This window comes from Nycticebus coucang, chromosome 2, assembly GCF_027406575.1.
Source record: "Nycticebus coucang isolate mNycCou1 chromosome 2, mNycCou1.pri, whole genome shotgun sequence".
Lineage (NCBI taxonomy): Eukaryota > Metazoa > Chordata > Mammalia > Primates > Lorisidae > Nycticebus > Nycticebus coucang.
In genome coordinates, this window is record NC_069781.1 from 39,413,861 (window position 1) to 39,435,839 (window position 21,979).

The 21,979-nt window shown below is 47.9% G+C and overlaps 1 protein-coding gene across 1 annotated transcript in view; it reads left to right on the forward strand.

Moving 5' to 3' along the window:
* GABBR2 (gamma-aminobutyric acid type B receptor subunit 2) overlaps positions 1 to 21,979 on the forward strand; it is a 396,872-nt gene that overhangs the window by 279,773 nt on the left and 95,120 nt on the right. Inside the window, exons 8-10 of the mRNA XM_053572972.1 lie at positions 3,256 to 3,316; positions 15,661 to 15,741; positions 18,924 to 19,074. Coding sequence (XP_053428947.1) covers positions 3,256 to 3,316; positions 15,661 to 15,741; positions 18,924 to 19,074 — 293 coding nt within the window. The remainder of the gene's footprint in view (positions 1 to 3,255; positions 3,317 to 15,660; positions 15,742 to 18,923; positions 19,075 to 21,979) is intronic.

Below are 21,979 nucleotides of genomic sequence, written 5' to 3' on the forward strand. Positions count from 1 at the left end.
TCACACTGATCCTTGGATGCAGGCTGTCCCAGGAAGAGGGTACAGGCTTAACTAATGCAGCTCTCACTCAGTGCAGGGCATCTCAACAGCCCCTCCTGAGGGGCATCTGGGCGACTCCTCAGCACCTGCCGTGCACGGTAGTCAGCGCAGAATGCGAGGCCAGTGCTGCACAGTGCTCAGCCACTTGTGCCATGCCCTTGGAGCCACCACCTCCACCATAGTCACCATTCTCACACCTGATCACTGCTGCCAGAGCCTCTAAGCAGCTTCTCTGCTTCCACGTTTGACGTGCTGCCGTCATCCATTCCCTGTCCGAAGCCCAGATCACGGAGCTGCTTAGCTTCACCTCCCCACCCGCATGATGTTCACTGCACTCACAATCACCCCCTGACCCTGCAGCGTGGACTCCAGGTCCAGTGGGACCTGGCCCTGCCTGCCTATTGGTGTCCCACAGCCCATCCCCGCCCCACCACACCTCTCGCTGCACTCTGGCCACAATGGCCCTTTCTGTTCCGTGAACACCCCAAGCCCTTCCTCACCTTAGGGCTTTGCTCTGGCTTTTCTCTGGCTGGAATGTTTCCTTCTTACTGGGTAGGTCTCAGCTCTTGAATCCCCTCATCAGTGGGGTCTTCACTGACTACTCCATTAAACCAGCCGCCCTCTCCCATCACCCTCTTCTTCTTCCTCACAGCACTCCTCACCAACTGAAATTTCTTACTCATTTATTGACATCCCTGTTTGCCTTACTAATCAGATGCAAAGCTCTCCAAGAGTAGGAACAGCAATTATCAGAGTATTTGGCACACAGTAAGTAAATATCTGCAGACTGTTGATTGAGTTGACCACCTTCTCACACATGGGCTATATACTGGGAAGAATTCCTTGAAGATCACCTAGATGTCCTGCGGCCTTCCGCATGCCCAGTCTTACTAAGTCCCAGTCTTGGCTGGGACTCTGGGCCTGTCCAGTCAACCAAGAGTACCAGAAACACTTTCAAGGTCAAACCCAACCCTGGGGTGACTCCTTCAGGAGAGAAGCACATGATGCCTTTTCCTCAGAGGGGACTTCACAGAGCTTAGTGCCTCGTCTCTGGTGCAGACCCTCAGCCTAGCTGGCTACCCAGCTGTGTTTCCACCAGCACCTGCTTACTACGGTCACAGAAACTCCACTTTCTCTACTTAGTAGACAGAACACACAGGGGCTCGTGTGGTACGAGAGCCCCAGGTTGGGGCCCGGTGGTTTACTCCTTTGCCAGCTGGAATCACATGAGAGTTGAAACTCTCTTCCCGAAGGCTGAAAAGCTTTCTGGTGCTTAAAAATTTTTACTTCAGCTCCCTGCTATCGAAAATGTTTAAATAAAAATTACTACTGCCATTTACTATGCTAGGCATATAATTAAGAGATGTTCCAGAATTTGCCTGAGAGGAGAATGAGCCCAGGTTTGTGAGACTGAGACACAGGCTTCCCTCCACTGCATTACCTGAGAAATCCAGGAGATGGGAGGAGTACTGTTAGTAAAAATAGTTATTGTTAGCAAAATAAAATATGACAGGCCTGTCTTCAAAGATGGACTGAATCGTTTTGTTTAAAACATACCACACTCCATTCCAATGTCATACCATCCAAACTTTGAATACCTTTCCACATACTTTTTAATTTAACTAATAAAGATGCTGCAGATTCTAAAATGTTCACATTTTAAATTTAGAAGCCTTTGAAATTCTTCAAAGCTTGGCAGGAGATTGTTAAATTAGTTAGATCTCAAACAAAAGAATGTCCTCCTTTGTGGACAATCTTTGCTGCTTTCCCACCTAGGCCAAGTGGTTCATTTACATAAAAGTGATCCTTTTGGAAGGTGTTCTGTGATTTTCAATCGTCCCTAGAAATAAAATCACAGCTCCTGTCTCACCTTACCTTGAAGTGTTTTCACACTCCAGGGAGTTGCTTACCATCACCTGAATATAGAATTCGGTGGGCGTTAGTTTCAAACTGATACTACTCACAGCTGTCTTCAGGATTTCAAAAAGGTGTCAGAGTGGCCTTGGGAGGTGTTTCTCCTTCTGAGAAGAGGTGGGGTGATCCCCCTTCGTTCTGAAAGCCCCAAGGTTTGGGGTTTTCTCCATAGGGAAGCTGCTTCCTGGGGCTCTCTCCCAAGAATTAAGTGGAATCCAGAATATCACCTGGTGCTGCTCATAACACATAACAAGCACATAACTGTGCAAGGAAAGCAAGGTACCTTTAGAATAATTTCTAATTTCATGAGAATGAAGAGCAGGAAGGAATTTGTATCTGTATCAGAAGCAACATGCTGTAATGAAATAGCGTGGACATTAAAATCAAACTTGCCTCTGAATCTCAGCAGCCTCACTTACAATGACCTTGTATAATCTACATAACCTTTCTCAGCCTCAATTTCTTGGGGGGGGTCATCCCCTTACCACTTAAGTTTGTCATAAAGATCCAATGACAGACTGTGAGTCAATTTCCTTGCATGGTTACAGAATTTGAGGTAGACCATGAATTGGCAAGAAGAGACCACATTCCCTCTTTAAATTCCTGTTTTGTTTAGCCAAGCATATGGAAGCCAGCAAGACAGATGCAGAAGATGATGCTGTCTTTAGTCCCCAAGTTCCCTAATGAGGGACGCTCAGCTGCCTCAAGACACTAGTGACACTAGTCAGGTCTTGCTGCCTCAAGAAGCTTAATTTTGTGCTGCACCATAGCCCAGTTATAATTGGGGCTGACGTCACCATTCAGGAAAAACTTATGAAAACATTCTCTGTCCTTAATAAGAAACACTAACAGACCCCCAGCACCCTTCTGATCTTCAATCCAAATAGCATCAGCAAAAGCCCCCATCTTTGTGGGTGAAGTGCAGGGAGCAGAGTCAGGGCCAGGCCCTGGGGGGCCCTCACCGCTGTCCCCACCTTTTCAACACCCTGGACGACTTTGTCCCCAATATAGCACAGGACCCGGGAGTGTTTAGTTGTCACAATGATGCTGCTGCTGCTGCTTATCTCCATGTAATTCACCTGTGCTAGTTCCATTATTGATCTTGTGTTCCTCAAATTAACCAGCTAAAGTCACAACCAATTTAAAAACAATTAGTTTGATTTGCATCTGTGGTCCAAAGGGGGTCTCTTTTTTCCCCAAAATTAATAATTGCATTGTATGATTAATACATAGAGAGATCAGTAGTCTTTGGCCTAATGTGACATTTCTCTTTTGTTCTCGTTTATTTTGTTTTCTTTTTAGGGTCAAGTTGTATTCCGGAATGGGGAGAGAATGGGGACCATTAAGTTTACTCAATTTCAAGGTAGGCTTTTTGATGCTTATTCTTTCTAATTGATGAAATTTATATGTAGGGATTTTGTTCTTTATGCAATAAAATAAAAAGAATGAAAGTATGTTGTTCCAGATAAAAGAACATAGAGTCAATAGAAAACACCTCTTTGTGAAAACACTAGTTTGGAATATTTTTTCTCGACTGCATTAGGGTCGACCTGCATATCTATGGGTTCTGCATCTGTGCATTCAACAAACCGGAGACAGAAAATATTCAAGAAAAAAACCCAGATGGTTGTGTCTGTACTGAACATGTACAGGCTTTTCTTCTAATTCTTCTAGTCATTATTATCCTTGTTTCATGAATGATTCAGTATAATAACTATTTACTTTGAATTTACATTGTATTAGGTATTATAAGTAATCTAGAGAAGATTTAAGGTATATGGGTATGTATAGTTTATTTACAAATACTACCTTATTTTATATCTGGGACTTGAATATCCAGGGATTTTGGTATCCTCAAGGAGTCAAACCCAGTCGCCTTGGATACGTAGGGATGACTCTACTGCTCAGGCCTAGTCTTCCCATGTGACTCTGAGCAGCTGATGAAAGTATATCTCTTTTCTTTTCTTTTCTTTTTGAGACAGAGTCTCACTCTGTTGCTCTGGGTAGAGTGCTACGACATCATAGCTCACAGCAACCTCAAATTCTTGGGCTTAAGTGATCTTGCCTCAGCCTCCTGAGTAGCTAGCACTACACGTGCCTGTCATGATGCCCAGCCAGTTTTTCTATTTTTAGTAGAGATGGGGCCTCACTCTTGATCAGGCTGGTCTCGAACTCCTGAGCTCAAGCTATCTTCCCGCCTTGGCCTCACAGGCAGGAGCCACCATGCTTAGTCCTGCTTATAAAAACATAAATGGTGAGTTCTAGTATTCTCAGAAGCCCTGCAATGTTTTGGATGTTTTTTTTCCCCTCCTTCTTTTTTGGAGACAGAGTCTTGCTCTATTGCTCAGGCTGGAGTGCAGTGACAATAGGCACAATGTAGCCTAAAAGTCCTGGGTTCAATTCATCTTCCCACCTCAGCCTTCCTGATGGCTAGGACTACAGGCACATGCCACCATGCCTGCCTGGTTTTTGGTTGGGATTCTAGACATATTCAAACAGACTCTTAAGTAGAGAGAAGAGCATGATGAACCCCATGTACCCGTCTCCCAGCTTCAGCCATTGTCAGTATTTCGCCCATCTTGTTTTAGCTTTATTCATGCCATCACCCCCTTTTTTGCTATAGTGTTTTATTTAAAGCAGCTCCTAGACATGATCTCATTTCAATCTATAAATACTTCAGTTTGCATTTCTACCAGATAAGGACTTTTAAAACCATAACCACAATACTATTATCGCACCTAAAACATTGAACAACAATTTCTAATATCCACTAATTCCCAGTCGGTGTTGATCCCCCGGTCATCTCTAAGACCTCTTTACAGATGATGTGTGGGAGAACCCACGCAGAGTCCACCCACGGCATCTGCTCAGTGTGTCTCTTTAGTCTCTTTTCATCCATTAAAACCCCCACTTTTTTAGACCTTTTATATTTCTTGAAGAAATCAGGCCATTTGTTGAGCTTGCCTGTTGCCGTTCAGGAGCCTCCAAAACCATCCAGACTCAGTTCCTTGTGTGGGGTGGAGGAAAGAGAGGTGCAAAGGTGGACAGTGACTTGTCAGAATCCACAGGGCAGGAGCAGGGTCTGGTGGGCTGGGGTGTGGTTGCTTGAGGCAGATCAGCCTGGTCGTTATTAGAGTCATTAGCCAGAGTGCTGGGCTGACCAGTCGTTAATTGAGTGTTCTGAGCAGCCTGGTCGTTATCAGAGTCATTAGCCAGAGTGCTGGGCTGACCAGTTGTTAATTGAGTGTTCTTCAGCATTTGGAGGAGCAGCACCTGCTGTGCCCATTCACTTCCAGCGATCCCAGCATCACCCAGAGGAAAGGGAGAAATGAAAGTGAGTTATTCAGATTCATTCAGACAATCCCACTAGGGCTCAGATCAGTCAGGAGAGAGCTCTGTGGCACCAGTGCTCCATAATACAACCTTGTCCATTTACCCATTTGTCTTCCTGTGGCAGGTAACTGAAACGCATGTCAGCTCTCTGGCGTGCACAAAAGATGTAATTTTAGCCAAACGTAATTATTTTCCCATTTGTTAAGACTTCTTCATTGGTTGAACAAAGTGAGCATCTTGGCAAAGATACTTACTTTTTTTTTTTTTTTTGAATGATTACAACTAAATTCTCTTGTCTCTATTCCAGTTCTCAAATCATATCATTCTAGGAAAGTATTTTATAAAATATAGATTGGCTGATCACAACTAGCAGTGTACACCAATTTTATTGCCTTTTCCCCCCCAAGTGTTAGGGTTCAACACTAACACCAGTGACTATTTAGGCACATCTGGATGTTCAAGGAAGGCAGTATAGCAAACTCAGAGCTTGGGCTTTGTGGTCCGGCCCACCTGAGCTCAAGTCACTTACTGGAGAGCATCAGGCAAGTGCCTTCACCTCTCTGGGCCTTGATTGTCCTCCTCTGTAAAATGGGACTATAACTACCTCCTTAGGATGTGGGGAAAACTAAGTGAGGTAATATATTAGTATGTGTAATATATATTTTTTCTCAGCAAAAACAATGAGCACTTTGTCAAAATTATGACACTTTTCTGGGGCAAATTGAGATTATTTATCTGGAATGTGGAAACCTTTGGGTGCTTTTTGTCTGCCATCTACCTGTAATAGCTGCTCCCACACTTAATGACATGTAGGACGTCATGTGGGGATCCCAGGGGCACACAGCTGAATGGGGGATCTAAGCTGGCTCCTCCGTGTGCGCACATGGACACCCACACCTGTGTCCAACTTTTACTGAGTATCAGGGTCTTCAGATGCTCCTGTTTATGTTTTTAAAACAGAGATTTATTCTGATGACCTGTCAGAGGGATCTGGTGAGCCACCGGAATGCAGGGGTATGTATATGTCAACACAATAGTCAGTTTTCCAAATTTAAAGGGCCTCAGAAGTGCCTGTTCTACCTGGACAGAAGGACACTGAATTATTGAGTCAGCTGTCCCAGATGGAAGGGTCCTGGTTATCATTTCATTTCATAGAAGGGAAACTGAGACCCAGACAGGGCGAGAGATTTGCCTGGTGCTGGCCTGACTCCCCGTAGGACTATGAGTTCATTCCTTCCTTCTCTTGGCCCATGCTTCTTCCTCCTCTCAATAAGAGGCTGGTGAAGACTCTGTCTTCTGGAACCTTCCAGGAATTTACCCACAGGGTAGATGACCCAGGGCTTATCAGCTCCTAAATTGCCTCATGCCAATTACCTTGACCTTCAAAAGGCCTCTGCACAGGTTACCATGTTGTCTTCTGCTGTGCCCTTGATGCCCCTTCTCCCTCGCCTCCTGCCTGCTTCTCTTATTGAGACGGGACAGTGGAGCAGCAGCCTCAGGGCAGAGCTGACTCATAGCCAGCCTTTGAGCCAGCCCAGGGGTAGAGGCCCCTTTGGGGGTCTGCTCCAGGGCTTCCCTGGCCTGCCTCAGGTGCTTGCCCTGGAAGGCAAAGCTTGGACCTTGTAAGTAGGTGTGCCCCACCCTCCCTCGGAAGATCCTATGTGGTACTTTTTCAACTTCTCATTTGCACAAGGGTCCTGGTGCCTTCTAAACCCTTTTATATAGAAGTCTTTTTATAGGAGACTCTGCTAACTCATTGCAAAACAGGGGTTGGGAATGGGAAGCAGTTTGAAGGAAGATGACTGAAAGAGGGGCCAGAAGCCACAATCCTTCGAGCTTGGCTTCCAGGGCTGCAAGCTTGGTATCCACAGTGCTTGGCGCATGATAGGTCCCCAGGAAAAGTCCACTGAATTAATTTGAATGCAAAAGAGCCAGACTCCAGTCCGATAGTGTGATCCTGAGCAAGTAGCTTCATCTCCCTGAGTTCCAGTGTCCTCCTCTGGGACATGGGATGACCCCAGTGCCGTCTTGCCTGCCTCCTGGGCCATTGTAAGGGCCTGATGAGCTCATGTGCTGTCAACTCTCACATCCTGAAAGCTTTGGCCGCCTTGCTAGCATGCTGCCTGGCTCCTGGGTGGCTCTCAGCAGATGTTTAACAAACTGGTTAGTCGAAGTGTGGACTACAGTGCAACTCCAAGCTCCAGATGGACAACTTGTGGAAATTTAAGAACATTTTCATTTACTTGTGGTTTTCAGGGATTTGATTCAAGGCAGAATGCCTGGCAAATAACAGTTAGCCTTAATAACAGAAATGGGAACTGAAACTGGTTTACAAGGGGAAACTTTAGTTTTTTTCCTTTACAAACATTATAAGTGCTAGATAAACAGAACTGTTCTCAAATAATACACCAAGGCTGTCCCTCGGTCCTTATTGAAGCTGAGGTATTTTGAGTCCAGGGAGGATTACAGTTTTCCTCATGCCCAGCTCCTCCCTCCTCTGCCATGTACTCAGCTTTCCAGGGCACCCAAAGCCCTTGCCTCCCCTCCAGCCTACTCTACAGGACAGGCGTGCCCCTCCCACATCCCCTGGGCATCCACCCCTCCAGGATGAGTTAAACAGCATCTTACCAAGAGCCTCCGCAGCTCTGGGCCTGCATCAGTGACGGATGAGAGGGGGAGGATGTGGGCAAGGCACCCGCAAGGTGTGTGGCAGCCTTCTCCCGAGCTCCCCCAGTGGCCCACATAAAACCTGCTCATTCATGCACCTTGTACTGTCTCACTTGCCCACGCCCCTACCAGTGTGTCCTAGGACCACCTGCTAGGTGATAAATGGTATGCCTTCGTCCCCTTGTCTGAGGCAGGCCCTATTCTAAAGGACCTAGACCCTGTGCTCTGAGGATGAATTCTAGAGAATCGCCTTTTTTTTCCTCCTTAAGAGAAAAAAGAATCCATGTTACCGCAGGAGTCTAAACGTGGCTCAGAATTTGCAGCAGGGAAGGAAGTTGAGTGAAGCCATGATTAGAGCCTTGTTTATGCTGTTCTTAGAGAAAACTCAGCATCTGTGGCTGTAACTCACCATCTCTGCCTTCATTAGGCCTATTTGTGAGAATCTCGGGGGATGATGATGTGCTCGAATTCCACACTGCCACTATGCAACACAAAGGACTCAGACTTTGGCCTTTTATATTTTGGCACCTGAGTTGAAGGGAAGGGATCTTCCCTCACTCTAATGACTTAATTGTCATTCAGAACGTACCTGGTGAAATGGAGGCTTGTCCTAGCCCTTTGCAGACATTAATTACCGTTTGATCTTCAGGGTAACCGATAGAGCTCCATTCAGTGTGCATTTCCTGAGCATCTGCCAGGAGTAGTTTTACCAAGTCCTCTGGGGGAGCCAAGTTGAATGAGATACAGTCGCTGCCCCCAGGGGCTTCATAATCCCTAGCCCAATGCCAGTGCTTATAAAAGCAGGAAGATAATTTCCCACAACCTACTAGAAAACTTTTGGAGCTGATTTGAACCTAGTTTGAGATTCTTGGGGCTGTTTTTTTTTTTTTTTTTTTTTTGCAGTTTTTGGCCAGGGCTGGGTTTGAACCCGCCACTTCTGGCATATGGGGCCGGCGCCATACTCCTTTGAGCCACAGGCGCCGCCCTTGGGGCTGATTTTTAATGTCCTTCTACTTCTGTCCAGGCATGCACTGTAGTGTCTGTCACCAGGCCATGGGTCTGGTCACATGCCACTCAACTCGGTATGCGTAAGAGTGGAGACGGATGGTCCTGCTAGACACCAGCTGGGCCGTGGGCCAGGAGGAATGGAGGAACACATGTGAGTGGCAACTCTTTGGGGCTGGGAGCCTGTGCCCAATCTTGACACCCCCTAACCCTAGTGGTCAGGGCTTACCTTTCAGGGAGGGGAAGTGAGTCCTCACTGTCCTATGCGGCATTACCTCTGCTTGAGTACCTCCAGTGACGGCGAACTCATTTCTTCTCACATGGAAAGAGGCTTGAGGCAGGTATTCCTGATCATTGCCAGCCAAGCAATGAGGCTTAGTCTCTCTGAGCCTTCATTTCAGAGTTTATTTATTTATTTATTTTTAATTTTTGAGACAGAGTCTCACTCTGTCACCCTGAGTAGAGTGCCGTGGTGTCATCATAGCTCACAGCAACCTTAAACTCTTGGGCTTAAGAGATCCTCTTGTCTTAGACCCCTAAGTAGCTGGGACTGCCCAGCTGGTTTTTCTGTTTCTAGCAGAGATGGGGTCTTGCTCTCGCTCAGGCTGATCTTGACCTTCTCAGCTCAAGTGATCCTCCTGCCTCAGCCTCCAAGAGTGCTAGAAGGCATGAGCCAACACACTTGGGCTTTTTCAGAGTTTATTTAAATATAATAAAATAAAAGGTGATCATTTTCCTTGCGTGGAAAGGGACTGTGAGAACTCCGTGATGAAGCTGTGACATTCCCAGCTCGATGCTGACACAGGGAAAGGCCATAACAACTGTTGACTTCCTTCTCCCCTCCTGGGCGCTCTGCACAATGACTCCAGATTACCCCTCCCCAGAACTTCTCAGCACAATCTCACTTCCCTAGGACACACATCACACTCCTCCTTTCCTGGGCTGTCATTGTCACTGATCCCTGAAAGCCCCTCCTATTTGTCTATCCCTTATTTCCTGATTTGTTCCCAACCCCATTCTGATTTCCCCCTAGAAAGACGAATATCCTGAGTGTTTACTACACTCTGTGTTTGTATGTGTGTTGCTGTGCTGGGTGTATATATTTTGAATTTACATGTGTGCAACAGAATTCTGTATCTTTTCTGTTTTGTTTTGCTTTTTCCCATTCAACACTTTGTTTATAAAGAAGCCTCCGTGTTCTGGGCTTACATCTAGGTCATGGCTTCTCCCTGCTCCCTCCCTGGGGTGCGCCCACCTTTTCACCCATCCAGGCCACCTTCACTTCCCACCCTCATAAATAATAAATGTCCTCATATATATCCTTTTATGGACCTATCAGAAACTGGTTTGGGACAAATGTCCAGGAGCAGAATTGTTGGATCAGAAGGTGCACACCCATTGAATGTGCCAAAACCCTGCCAGGTTGCTCCTCAGAGTGGCCATACCTATTTCTGTCCCCCTGGCAGGAGGACTCCTGTGCCCCTGCCTACCACCTGCATTTGGTGCTCCCCAGATATCTCTCTCACTCCCTTTTTTGGGCAGGTATGAAATACTATCACTTCGTGGTTTTAAATATCATTTCTCTGATTACTTAGGAGTTTGGCATTTCTTCCTGTGCTTATTAGCCATTTGTTAATTGTCTATTCTGATCCTTTAACAGTTTTTATTTTGAGGTTATTGTTTTTCTCTTGGTGGTATGAAAGAATTCCTTATATAAGGTAGCTATCAATCCCTTATTGTCATTAGACTTTGCAAATGTCTTCTATTCCGTTGCTTGTCTGTAAACAAGGAGTCCTTGTTGAACAAAAGGTCTTAATTTTTTGTTGAACAGAAGGTCTTAATTTTCTGTTGTTGGTGGTGGTGGTACTATGGTTTGTGCTTTAAAGTTTCTCATCCGTCATTTCATTTCACTCCCAGAAACTAACACCCTACATTCCAGGTCCTGACTAGGCACAGGGGATGCTAAGAGGGGTGGTTGCCCTTGGGGAGCTCCTGGTCCAATGAGGAGCAGACATGAAACCTCAGCAGGGGGTGATTCATGATAAGAATGGTGCAGGAAGGAGGCTGTGGGCATTCTGAGGAGGGCACTGGCAGAGTCCCGGAAAGGAAGAATCCTGGAGAGAGAGGACCTGGGGCGACTTCTGAAGGACCTATAGAGTTAGCCAAGAAAAGTAGGAAAAATCGCTCCAAGTGTAGATAACCTGTTGTGTGTGACCTGGATGCCCTCAGGAACTTAACTCTCACTCTTGGGCCAGTTTGTCTACGTCAATGGGCACATCTACCCTGTAGGGTTATTGCAGTCTCGGGGCATTTGGCCAATGTCCAATGTCCACTTGGCCTTGGCCTGTTAAAAATCTCAAAAGAGAGGTCAGTGAACCTAATTCATTTAAAATATGACAATGGCAATTGTTTGTGACAATAGAGAAAAGTGTGGGGGGGGGGCAGGCCAAGGGAGCACAAAGTCCATCTCTGTCACGTGCTGCTAAGAAGTGGGGCTAAGAGGAGGGGTGGCCCATCCAGGGCACATCCGAGGTGCTGGCCAGATCAGTGAGTGGCAATGGCAAACCTCTTCCTGAGGAATGGCTGCTCATCCTGGAGAAGAGCGGAGAGCTCTTCGTTTCATGGTATTTTTACCCTCTGAGAACCAGAAAACTTCATCACTAAAGGGCCCTCAGTCTAATCAAGAGGTTTTCAACCCCGGCTACACATTAGGTTTAGCTTAGGAAACTTTAAAATATTGCTGCCCAGCACCCACCCCTCAGACCCTAATATAATGGGTTTGTTTGGAATCCTGGCATCTGTATTTTCTAGAAGCTCCTAGATGACTCTAATACCTGGCCAGTAGTGTAATTTGCAGGTGGAGAAACTGAGACCTAGAGAAAGGGAAATGGTCACACAGTGGGTTGGTGGCAATCTGCAGCAGAGTCTGTGACAGGCCCAAAGCCACAGCCCCTCTCCCTCTGCTTAGAATCCCCTGGTTCATAGTCCTGGGTCTGCCAGGCCCACTCTGTATCCAATTAAGTGGTTGACCTTGGTTGCACAATGGCTTTCATATGGAGCCCAAGAGTTAAGAGCTGAAAGTGAGGGGGTGCCTATCATGATCTCTACCCAGACGGGATGTTGGTGAATGGGAGGACCTGGGGGGCACTCCTTCCATCTGCAGGCCTGAGAGGGGAGGCACTGGGCAGAGTGCAGGGGGAAGACCCTATACTGCCCCAGACTAAATAACTGAGGCTTCAGGTTCCACTGAGGAACAGCCCAACTGGTAAGAATCAAGAGACCTGGACACACACAGGACGTAGTTTCAACACCAAGAGCTGTCACCCAGTGCCGCAAGCCCAGAGCAACCAGGACACTCAGAGGGGAGGAGAAGTACTCCAGGAAGGCTTCCTGGAAGAGGCAGGTGGAGTCTGGGCATGTGGATTTGGTAGAGGAAGAGGAAGCCACCTTCCAAGTGTGGGGGGGGCCATTGTGGGGAATCCATGGCAGGAGGAAAACATAGAGCATTGCAGCAAATAGCTCGCAGTTACTTTTATTATTAATAAAATAACTATGATTTACTAAATACTGACTGCGAATTAAGCCCCAAACTAGAAACTTCACATGTACTCTCTGTAACCCTCAGAGCAACTCTGAAAGTCCCTAGCTGACAGTTACGGTTTAATGATTGTTTGTCTTAAGCTCTTAACACAGAGCCTGGAACATAATAAGTAGGTGTCTGGTAATGTTTGGTGAATGAATGAATGAAGTGATTAAACCAGAGGATTTAGTGTAACCATCTCTTCAGCATTCAAGATGCCCCAGGCCACCTAAATTAAGGATGTGGGAATAACTAACTTCCTATCACCTGCACCGCTGCTTTCATGAAGTATTCTTTATCATGAAATACTATCGGCCAGGCCTGGCAAACAGTAGGCACTCAGTAAATGTGGGCTGAATGGCCAACACCCTGCTCGGTATAAAAGTGGAAGTGTGCTGAGTTCAGAACTGGAGAACCAGGATTCAGACACCTGTTCCATGGCTGCCCACCCCTTGGCTCTGAGTGGTTACTTAACCCATCCAAGGCTCCTCCCTCCTCTTTAGACCTCATGAATTATGCCCAACTCTTGGTTTGCTTGAGCATTAAATGCAGGAACTTGTGATGTGCCTGTGAGCCTCCCAGTACTGCCCCTAGGGAGAGATTATGGTGATTATGGTCTTGGTGGGAAGCTGAGTATATTTCAGTGCTGCAGGAGGATACCCACGGGGCGTGTGAGTCAGAGGGGCCGCCTGTGTGGCTGGGGCGCGGTAGGGTGCAGGCTGCCCTGCTCCCCAGCTCCTGATGATTTATTCCAATCAGTCTGCATATTTCATGCACCGCCTCCCTGCACCAAATAAATAAATCAGGGCCTCCTCCTCTGAACGGCAGGAGCTGATTGGGGCATCTGTGAGGCTGAGACTTAAAAAGGCCAGAGCAGGGATAGGGGAGCCCCCAGCAGAGTCTGCTAATGTGACATTTAGGAGCCAGGTGACCCAGGCATCTGGCAGCTGCCTACACAGTGTGATTCCCCAATACAGTGGAGACCTTTGTGGGAAAAGGAAGTGACTTTTACAGACCATTTCCCTCACACACAGTCAAAGTAACACAGGCAGAGAGTGTCCCAGGGGTATCCCTGTTCCGTTTCCTGAATGCTCAGAAGGGCCCAGCAGTTGCATCCGTGTTTCTGCAAAGAAGTTCACTCAGAGCCAGAGCCCCAGGCAGGTCCTCTGGGTGCACACTTGGAATCCCTTCGTAACCTCTGGGCACTTTGCATTATGGGATCCACCTGCACCTCTGGGGTCTTTCTTTGAGGGTAGTGGCCCTCCACTCTGCATTTCCTATGTTCAGGAGACATAGGTGGCCAGTGCAGTGGGCATCTTGGCACAGAACTATCATTCTCAGGGATCCCATCAAGGCAAAGCCCCATGTCAGGAAAGAGCGTGGGCAATGGAGAAAATCCAGGGTTTGAATCTGGGCTCTGTCTGCAGTACCAGTGGGGCTCTGGGCAAAGCCACAACCTGTCTGAGCTTTCGTTTCTTCATCTTCAAGGATGGACTGAGCCCACCTACTCCACACACTGTTAGAACTAAATGAGAAAATGTCCGTAAAGCAGCACAGATCCAGACTCCTTATAGGGTCTTGGTAAATGCCTATGACCCTTACCCACCTACTCTCCAACCTTGTCAAAGCCTGCTCTGCCCTGGGGGCTCTGCTCTCTGCTCTCACACTCCCCACCTCTAGCCCTCTACCTCTACCCCTTACCTTTCCCTGAATCTGCTTCATCTGCGGTCACCAGTATCCCTCCAGATGCCAAAGCCATTGACTCCTGGCTCCAGCAGCTTATCCATCTCCTAAGTTGGCACTGCTGGCCAGCCCCATTGTGAGAGTATGCTGCTCCTTTGCTTCTGAGGTGTCCACTCTCTCCCAGTGCCTCACTCCTGGCCACCCCCAGGGGTTGGAGCTCTCCTGGAACCTGAGATGGGTCCTATCCTCTTCTCACATGGCTCTCTGTCCCTGGGGGTCTGATCCCTGACACCTGCTTCAACTCCCAGCTTTCAAGCCAATGGCTCCCCCTGTCTGCACCTCTCCCGTGCTCCAGACTCAAGGGCATCTCCACTTTGATGATCCTCAGATGCAGCACATTCAAGCCAGAACTTGTCATCTTCCCCTCCATAGCTGACCCTCTCCTGGGTCCTCCCTTCAAGGGAGTGGCACCTAAGCCCCCATCACGCCCACCAGAATCTCAGCTGACTTGCTTGCTGCCCCTATTCCTCATCTTCCATTTGATCACCCAGTTGTCTTGATTTTATCTGGGAGAAAGAAACCTTTGTCAAATCCAAGCCCCCTCCCATTTCTCCTACCACCACCCTGGGCCAGTCCTCGTCATCTTTATTCTTGACTGTGACCAAAACAATGAACTAAACCTACAAGAATAGTCAGGAGGATAAAGGCAAATTCAAATGCACTTAGGTTTGAAAACACACCGAACAAGTGCATATGACAGAGTTAAGGGCAGTGGGAAACTGCTCAGCATGACATAGCAAAGCTGTGGGGCTTCTGAAAGATGCTCATCCCACCTAAGGATGCTTCAATAAGAATGTAATGTCCAGAATGAGGGAGGGGAAAGTCCCCTCTACTTGCTGCTGACCAAATCACACCTAAAGTGCACTGGCTAATCTTTTAGTCTTCACTCTATCAGAAAGACAATGACATTGTGGGAAATAGCCCAGAGAGGGCCCTGGGTGGGGTGGGAGATAGAAATTATGTTCTCTAAGGAGGGGTTGGAGGTTGGTCCCAGAGGACGATCTGTCTTTCTCTTTGAGACTATGAAAGACTATGTCTTTTTCATCTTTGTATTGTTGGGTGGGAGCAGAAGTGGTCTGTGTGGTCCTAGAGGTCAAAGCCTGATGAGCAGGTGAGTAGCCAGGAAGAACTTGGTAACAGGCAGAGTCCGGCCTGGGGAGTGGGCTATCCGTCCTTTGTTGTGCAGCAAAGATAGACAACCAGTTCCGGAGATTGTGTGAGAGGATGTCTCAGCCCAATCAGGTCGGGGATACTAACTAGAAGGGGGAACTGGGGGAAAAAATAGCCTGCAAGAATATGGCCAGGGCCTGTAGGGAAGCAGCTCCCAGATGCACACCGGGACCCCGATCTAACCGGACACTGCCTTTTGCTACCCACAGATAGCAGAGAGGTGAAGGTGGGTGAGTACAACGCTGTGGCTGACATACTGGAGATGATCAATGACACCATCAGGTTCCAAGGTAAGGCAGGGGGCTGCTTAGTCACTCTAAGTCTGGACGTTGTCTGTGTATGGGGACAAGCTCAGAGTCCCTGGCCTCATGAGGTCAAAGGAGCATCCCAGTACACTCACTCACTCACTGAGTACAGAGCCCTGGTCACTCACATGGGAGCCACCTCTAGGGATAGGCCACTGGAATCTATGTGAAATGCTCACCAAGGTGTCTAAATGTTAGACGGCCAAGAATAATTGTTTTTAAATGTGTCTCAGCCAAATTTAACTCTGTATCCTCTGGAAAAGAGTTGGGTTGGGTTGGGTTGGGTTGGTCTTTTGTCCACACCTCTGCCTGGGTTCAGCTCTCAGCCTCCCTCACCCAGACCCCTGCACCAGCCTTAGTGGGCCTTTACCCTTTCAAGTCCATTCTGCCTTTAGCAGCCAAAAGTGCCCTTGCTGTCATGCCAGGCTTCAGACGGCCCACCCCACCGAGGACCCTGCACAGTCCCCATGTGGTTCCACAAAGGGGACCCCTGCCCACCTCTCTGTTGCCTCCCTCAAATCTCCCCAACCAAACTGCTCACAAGTCCTCATATGTGCTGATACACACCGTGCCCTCGCTTCTGCTGTGCCCTCTGCCCATAATGCCCTTTCCCACCTGTCTTCCTGCCGGACAGCCAACTACTCTACTCATTTCCAAGACTCAGCTCCCACATCACCTCCTGTCTGGGGACTTTGCCCTCGGCTTTCTTCTCTATGCCCAGACCTGCCTGTGCCCAAAGTCACCACAGCCTCTGGACTCCACTGGCACTGGAGGCAGTTTGCAGAGTGGTTAGGGCACAAGCTGCAGGATTAGGCAGATGTGAGTTCAAATCCTGCCAACTTTGCCACTTACTGGCTATAAAGCCACTTAACACCTAGAAATCTATTGCCCTCTCTATGAAATGGGAGTAATTTTATCTACCCAGGAAGCTATCGGGTAAAACTGAAAAAATCTCTATAAAGTGCTTAGCCTGTGCTAACCACTCGGTGAGATTACTTACTATGCATTTTTTCTTTTTCCATGGCTAGTGTGTAAATTCCTGGAGGGAAGGGACTATGTCTTTTTCATCTTTGTGTTGTTGGTGCACAGCCCTGGGCCTGACAGGTAGAAGGTGATTATTAATGATGATGAATCATCATTAATGCTGATGAATAATGAATGAACAGACTAGATGAAAAGCAAGCAAGAAAACTCAGGACTGCTGCTATTATAAACACTTCTGATAAATCATTAGCACTTGCCTCCATAACATCTCAGTTAAGATGCACCTTGCCTTGTGGAGGCACCGTTTGGGGGGGAGGGAAGGCAGAGTAGGAAGGAGAAGATGTCAATTTTCTTTTCCTCCTCCCCCTGCTCCGAGACAAGACCTTGGTCTCTCACCTGGGCTAAAATGCAGTGGTGTCATCATAGCTCACAGCAACCACAACTGAGCTCAAATGATCCTCCCTCAGCCTCCCAAGTAGCTAGGACTACAGGCATATGCTACCACACCTGGCTAGTATCTTAAATTTTTGCAGAAATGAGTCTCACCATGTTGCCCAGGCTGGTCTCAAACTCCTGACCTCAAGCAATCCTCCCACCTTGGCCTCCCAAAGTACTAGGATTACAAAAGTGAGCAATTGAATCTGCCAAAAAGATGCGGGTTTTTGTAAATGGTTTCTGTGCATCAAGCCCCAAACTCACTAGTAACCATATGACCTTGATTTGGACTTCAGCCTCCTTTCTCAGTGCCCAGAGAGGGGCTTGTTTCTAGCCAAGAACTCACAGGCACCCCCAGGATTGCTCTTGCATTTGGCAGCCTGAAGGATGCTCCTTCCTGAGCCAGGCTCAAGGGGGCTTGGGGGGTGGGGAAAGGATGGGGAGTGAAGAGAAAGATACCGGGCTTTCACTTCTGGAAGCAAGGAATGATATGCCCTGTGTCTGGTTAAGCCCTGACTTTCAGCCCCTCACGTCACTCTTATGTTACTTTACATGGAATTGCTTAAGGCTTTTTTTTGAACCTGGCAACTTCCCTAGATTTCTTAGATGGATCAAACTCTTTTTTATTCACTGACTGTTTCTAAACACATTTGAACTTGCGAGCCAAGTGTTTGAAACCCAAATGTTTGCGGGATTTCTCCCTCCCTGCGGCCACATCTGCCCACTCTCTGCTATCTCTTGGGAATTGAGGCATAACTAAGATGGGGCGAGGGGTGAGGATGGGGGAGAGGTGGGAATGTTCCCAGGGCTCCTGGGCTTGGCCCTTTCTGGCCTCTAGCTGATTCTCCATTTCCTCCCTGAAGAGAAAAGCCCTAACGTTTCACAACTCCACAGCAAAAAGCTGACCTGAAATTACCGCTAAGAGAGAAGGGCCTTTGCAGGAAGCTAGTGGGGGAGTCCCTGCATCCCTCATCCCAGACCAGCCTGTGTTTGCTGAAACTGAGCCAGGACAAGTTTGCCTCTGCATAGAAAGATGCATTTGCTCTGAAACCCCCAGGGACCCCCACATTCCCAGTGCCCTTGAAGAAGGAGCTGGGCACCTCTGCAGTCATGGGGAGAAGTGGAAACCTACAGTTTCAGTCCAGTACTGGAGTAGCAGGGGAAGGGAGAGCCTCCCTCACACAGTCAGAAAGTCTAAGGTAAATGAAAAGCCAGACAGAGCTTTCACACATGTAACATAATGACCTTGAAGCATAAATTCTGTAGCCAGAGCACATATGTATCACCACAGAACTGACAGGCAAGGCGTCTGCCCCGTTGAGGAGGGATCACGTATCATATGTATATAGGAACAGAGTCCTTGAATCTGAGGCCAAGTTCTTCACCCCCCCCCCCAAGGCACCCACAAGAACCCACTCGCATCATCCAACCCTGTGCCTTCCAAGCCCTTGTTACCTTTGGTGATAAATGGTGATGGTTTTTCACCAATGTAATTAGACCACATCAAATTCTAGTCTTCTAATGGCTATTAAATGCATCACAAATCCCTTATTGATTCCATTTAGAGAAAGAAATAACTCTTGGTCCAGGCTCCCTGTTGGGCAGACTGGTCAGCCACCGGATCCAGCTCACCCAGCAGACAGATGTGCCTTGCACAGAGCTTGTGTGTTGGGGATACCAAGGCAGAGATGCTCCTGGGGAGTGGCTGTGCACTGGGCTCCACTGATGTGGTCTTCTTGGCCTTCTAGGGTCCGAGCCACCAAAGGACAAAACCATCATCCTGGAGCAACTCCGGAAGATCTCCCTACCTCTCTACAGCATCCTCTCCGCCCTTACCATCCTTGGAATGATCATGGCCAGTGCTTTTCTCTTCTTCAACATTAAGAATCGGAATCAGAAGTAAGTCCACCCATGCCCTCCCTGGCACAGTGCTTTCCGGCTTCATGAGCACCACAGGGCACAGAGAGGTCTATGGTGGAGTTTCCCATACTGTGTTACTCAGCCCCTATACACACACACACACACACAGTGAGAGAGGGAGAGAGAGATGCACCGGAGCAGTCAAATAAAAATAAGTTTGGGGAAGGCTGAGTTAAATAGAATCAAAGAGAGCAAGTCTGCGGGCCTCGTCAGAGCTTTGGATATGCTCCTGTGCTTGTGATGGGCCAGGAGGAGACAAATGAAGACAGAATTCCCCAAACATCTCTGCCCCCTTCCCCAGCACCTTTGGGACTGCTGGAGGAGGTTATGGGACCCCGTGACAGGGACTCCCCTGAGTACATCACGTTACTGCCCAGGAAGGCCCTCCTTTCATGTGTCACAGAAAAAAGCCCAAAGCTCAGTGACAGAGCTGCTGTCCCCATGCAGCAGAGCCTGTCCCCTCGGTTTCTTGCCTTGATTTCTTTTCCCCACTACATGTCCCAACTCGCCCGAGGAGAGAGACTCCTCTGTGCGTTAGTCTGGTCAGCCCTGGTAGAACAGGCCCTACTCCAGGTGGTGGTGTTTACCAGGCCCAGCTAGCTTGCTTGGTTTCCATAGCAAATCCCTGAGCCCAGCTCCCTGCCTTGTGGGAGAGACTGAGCCGGGGCCCTGACAGAAGGCTGTCATGGGGGAAGCCTCAATGACCAGCCACACAGCATCGTAGCCCTGCTATCATCCCCACAAACCACATTGCATGACCTCACAGCCTGCCAGGAACAAGCCAAATTTCAATGGAAACGGGTTTCTTTGTTTGTTTGCATGTTTTATTTTTCCCACTGCTTATACTTGAAGAACTTAGAGGCTCTAGGCGTGTGTGTGTCTGTGTGTGTGTGTGTGTGTGTGTGTGTGTGTGTGTGTGTGAGAGAGAGAGAGAGAGAGAGAGGAGTGGTTCGGTTGGGTTTTTGGTAGCAATTGATTAGGTCAACTTACTTTCTGAAGAATAAGAGTTCTCCCATTGTTTTATTTCTCACAAATAACACATATAATGATACAATTAAATCAACTTTTGTCTATTCCATACAAACTTTAAGTGATGACCATACCTGTTTGCATTTGTCATAGGGCTTAGTAGCCTTCCTTCTAAGAGGCTGGCATTCAGGTGAATTTTTTGACTGGCTTGGGTTTTGAAAACTCTGCCAAGAGGGTGGCGCCTGTGGTTCAGTGAGTAGGGCGCCAGCCCCATATGCCCAGGGTGGAGGGGTCAAACCCGGCCCCGGCCAAACTGCAACAAAAAAATAGCCGGGCGTTGTGGTGGGCGCCTGTAGTCCCAGCTGCTCGGGAGGCTGAGGCAAGAGAATCGTGTAAGCCCAAGAGTTAGAGGTTGCTGTGAGCTGTGTGACACCATGGGGTTGCCCGAGGGTGGTAGAGTGAGACTCTGTCTCTACAAAAAAAAAAAAGAACTCTGCCAAGAGACAGGAAATAAATGTCACTGGTTCCCAATTCTTCCCCCAACTCCTGTCTTCCTAAATGTTGCCCATCCTTAAAGACCCACCTCCTCCAGGAAGCCCTTCCCCTCCCGAGACTGCTGTGGTCATAAGAATGAAGACACCTTAGCACTCCATGGTTGACAAAAGGACCTCCAGGGACTCAGTTGTCTCATCCTCACAGACGCCCTCAGCAACATGATCAATTCTCTCTGTTTATTGGTGAGGAAACTCAGCCACAGTAAAGTAACTTGCCAAGGGTGCACTTCTGTAGGGTAGCAGGGACTAAGCTAGCACTTATCTACTTATTACATACTTAAAATATGAAGGATTAATAGAGCTGCAGAATGCAAAAGAACATCTTTGAGGAACAGTTGTCCACAATTACAGTCTGCAAAAGAGTAGCTGGACTGTGGGCATCTAAAAACCTAAGACATTCTAAACTGTGGGTACAGAGGGAGCCAGGCACCTCTGAAGTGAGCACCAGCCCACTGATGGCTTCATGCAGCCCTGGACTGATGGGCAGCTAGGAGCCACAGCAGGATTCCTGAAGGAAAGGAGAGGGAGAGGGGGGTATAGAGTTTGGGACTGTAAAAAGTACTCCCAGCCGCAGCCTGGTGGAGGCAGGGTAAGGATGGAGATGAAGGCTCTGTTGTCCGCCTCCATCACCTGGTGACTGGAAGAGGTATTCTTCCCCAAGTGGGTGGCCCTCTTTCTGCACAGGACAGGCGCTTTTCTGACCTTTCTGAGTGCTCATTCACAGCCTGGTAACCGCAGTTCCTAAGCCACTCGGAATACTCACCTAAAGACCTCTTTTTAAAAATAAAAAGAATTTATTTATTTATTTTATTTCAGATTAATATGAGGTTACAAACCATTAGATTGCGATGTTTATTAGGAAAGTTCCTGCTGTTGTTGTGCCCTTCACCCAGGAGATGTGCCGTACACCCTGACATTGTGCCCATTAGGTGGGAGCACACCAACCCCTCCCTCTTCCCCTCCATCTTGAATTGAATTGAGTTTTTCTCTTGTGTGGGTATCTGTTCATCGTGGCCTGTAGCTCTTTTTGACATCGCCCACTCCAGGCAGGGGATGCAGCGTGGGAATCTTCACCCTCACTGCAGAAACTGAACTTACAAGTAGAAGTCTCTAATTTGGTGTATGCTGCCAGCCTCAGCCAGAAAAACCTGTTGACTTAATGCTTTTGTGTAAACTGAAAATTAACAGATGAAAAAGCTGGTATGAAAGTTGTCCCTAGAGAAGTGGTAAGTGAACTTGACAGAAGAGGCAGGAACATCAACACTTACAAATATATAGTTGTCTGGGGTCCTTTAGTGAAAGGTATGCAGTCTCTAGTAGGTGGTGAGGGGGAGTGGAGGAAATCAGGGTTTACTTTCTTC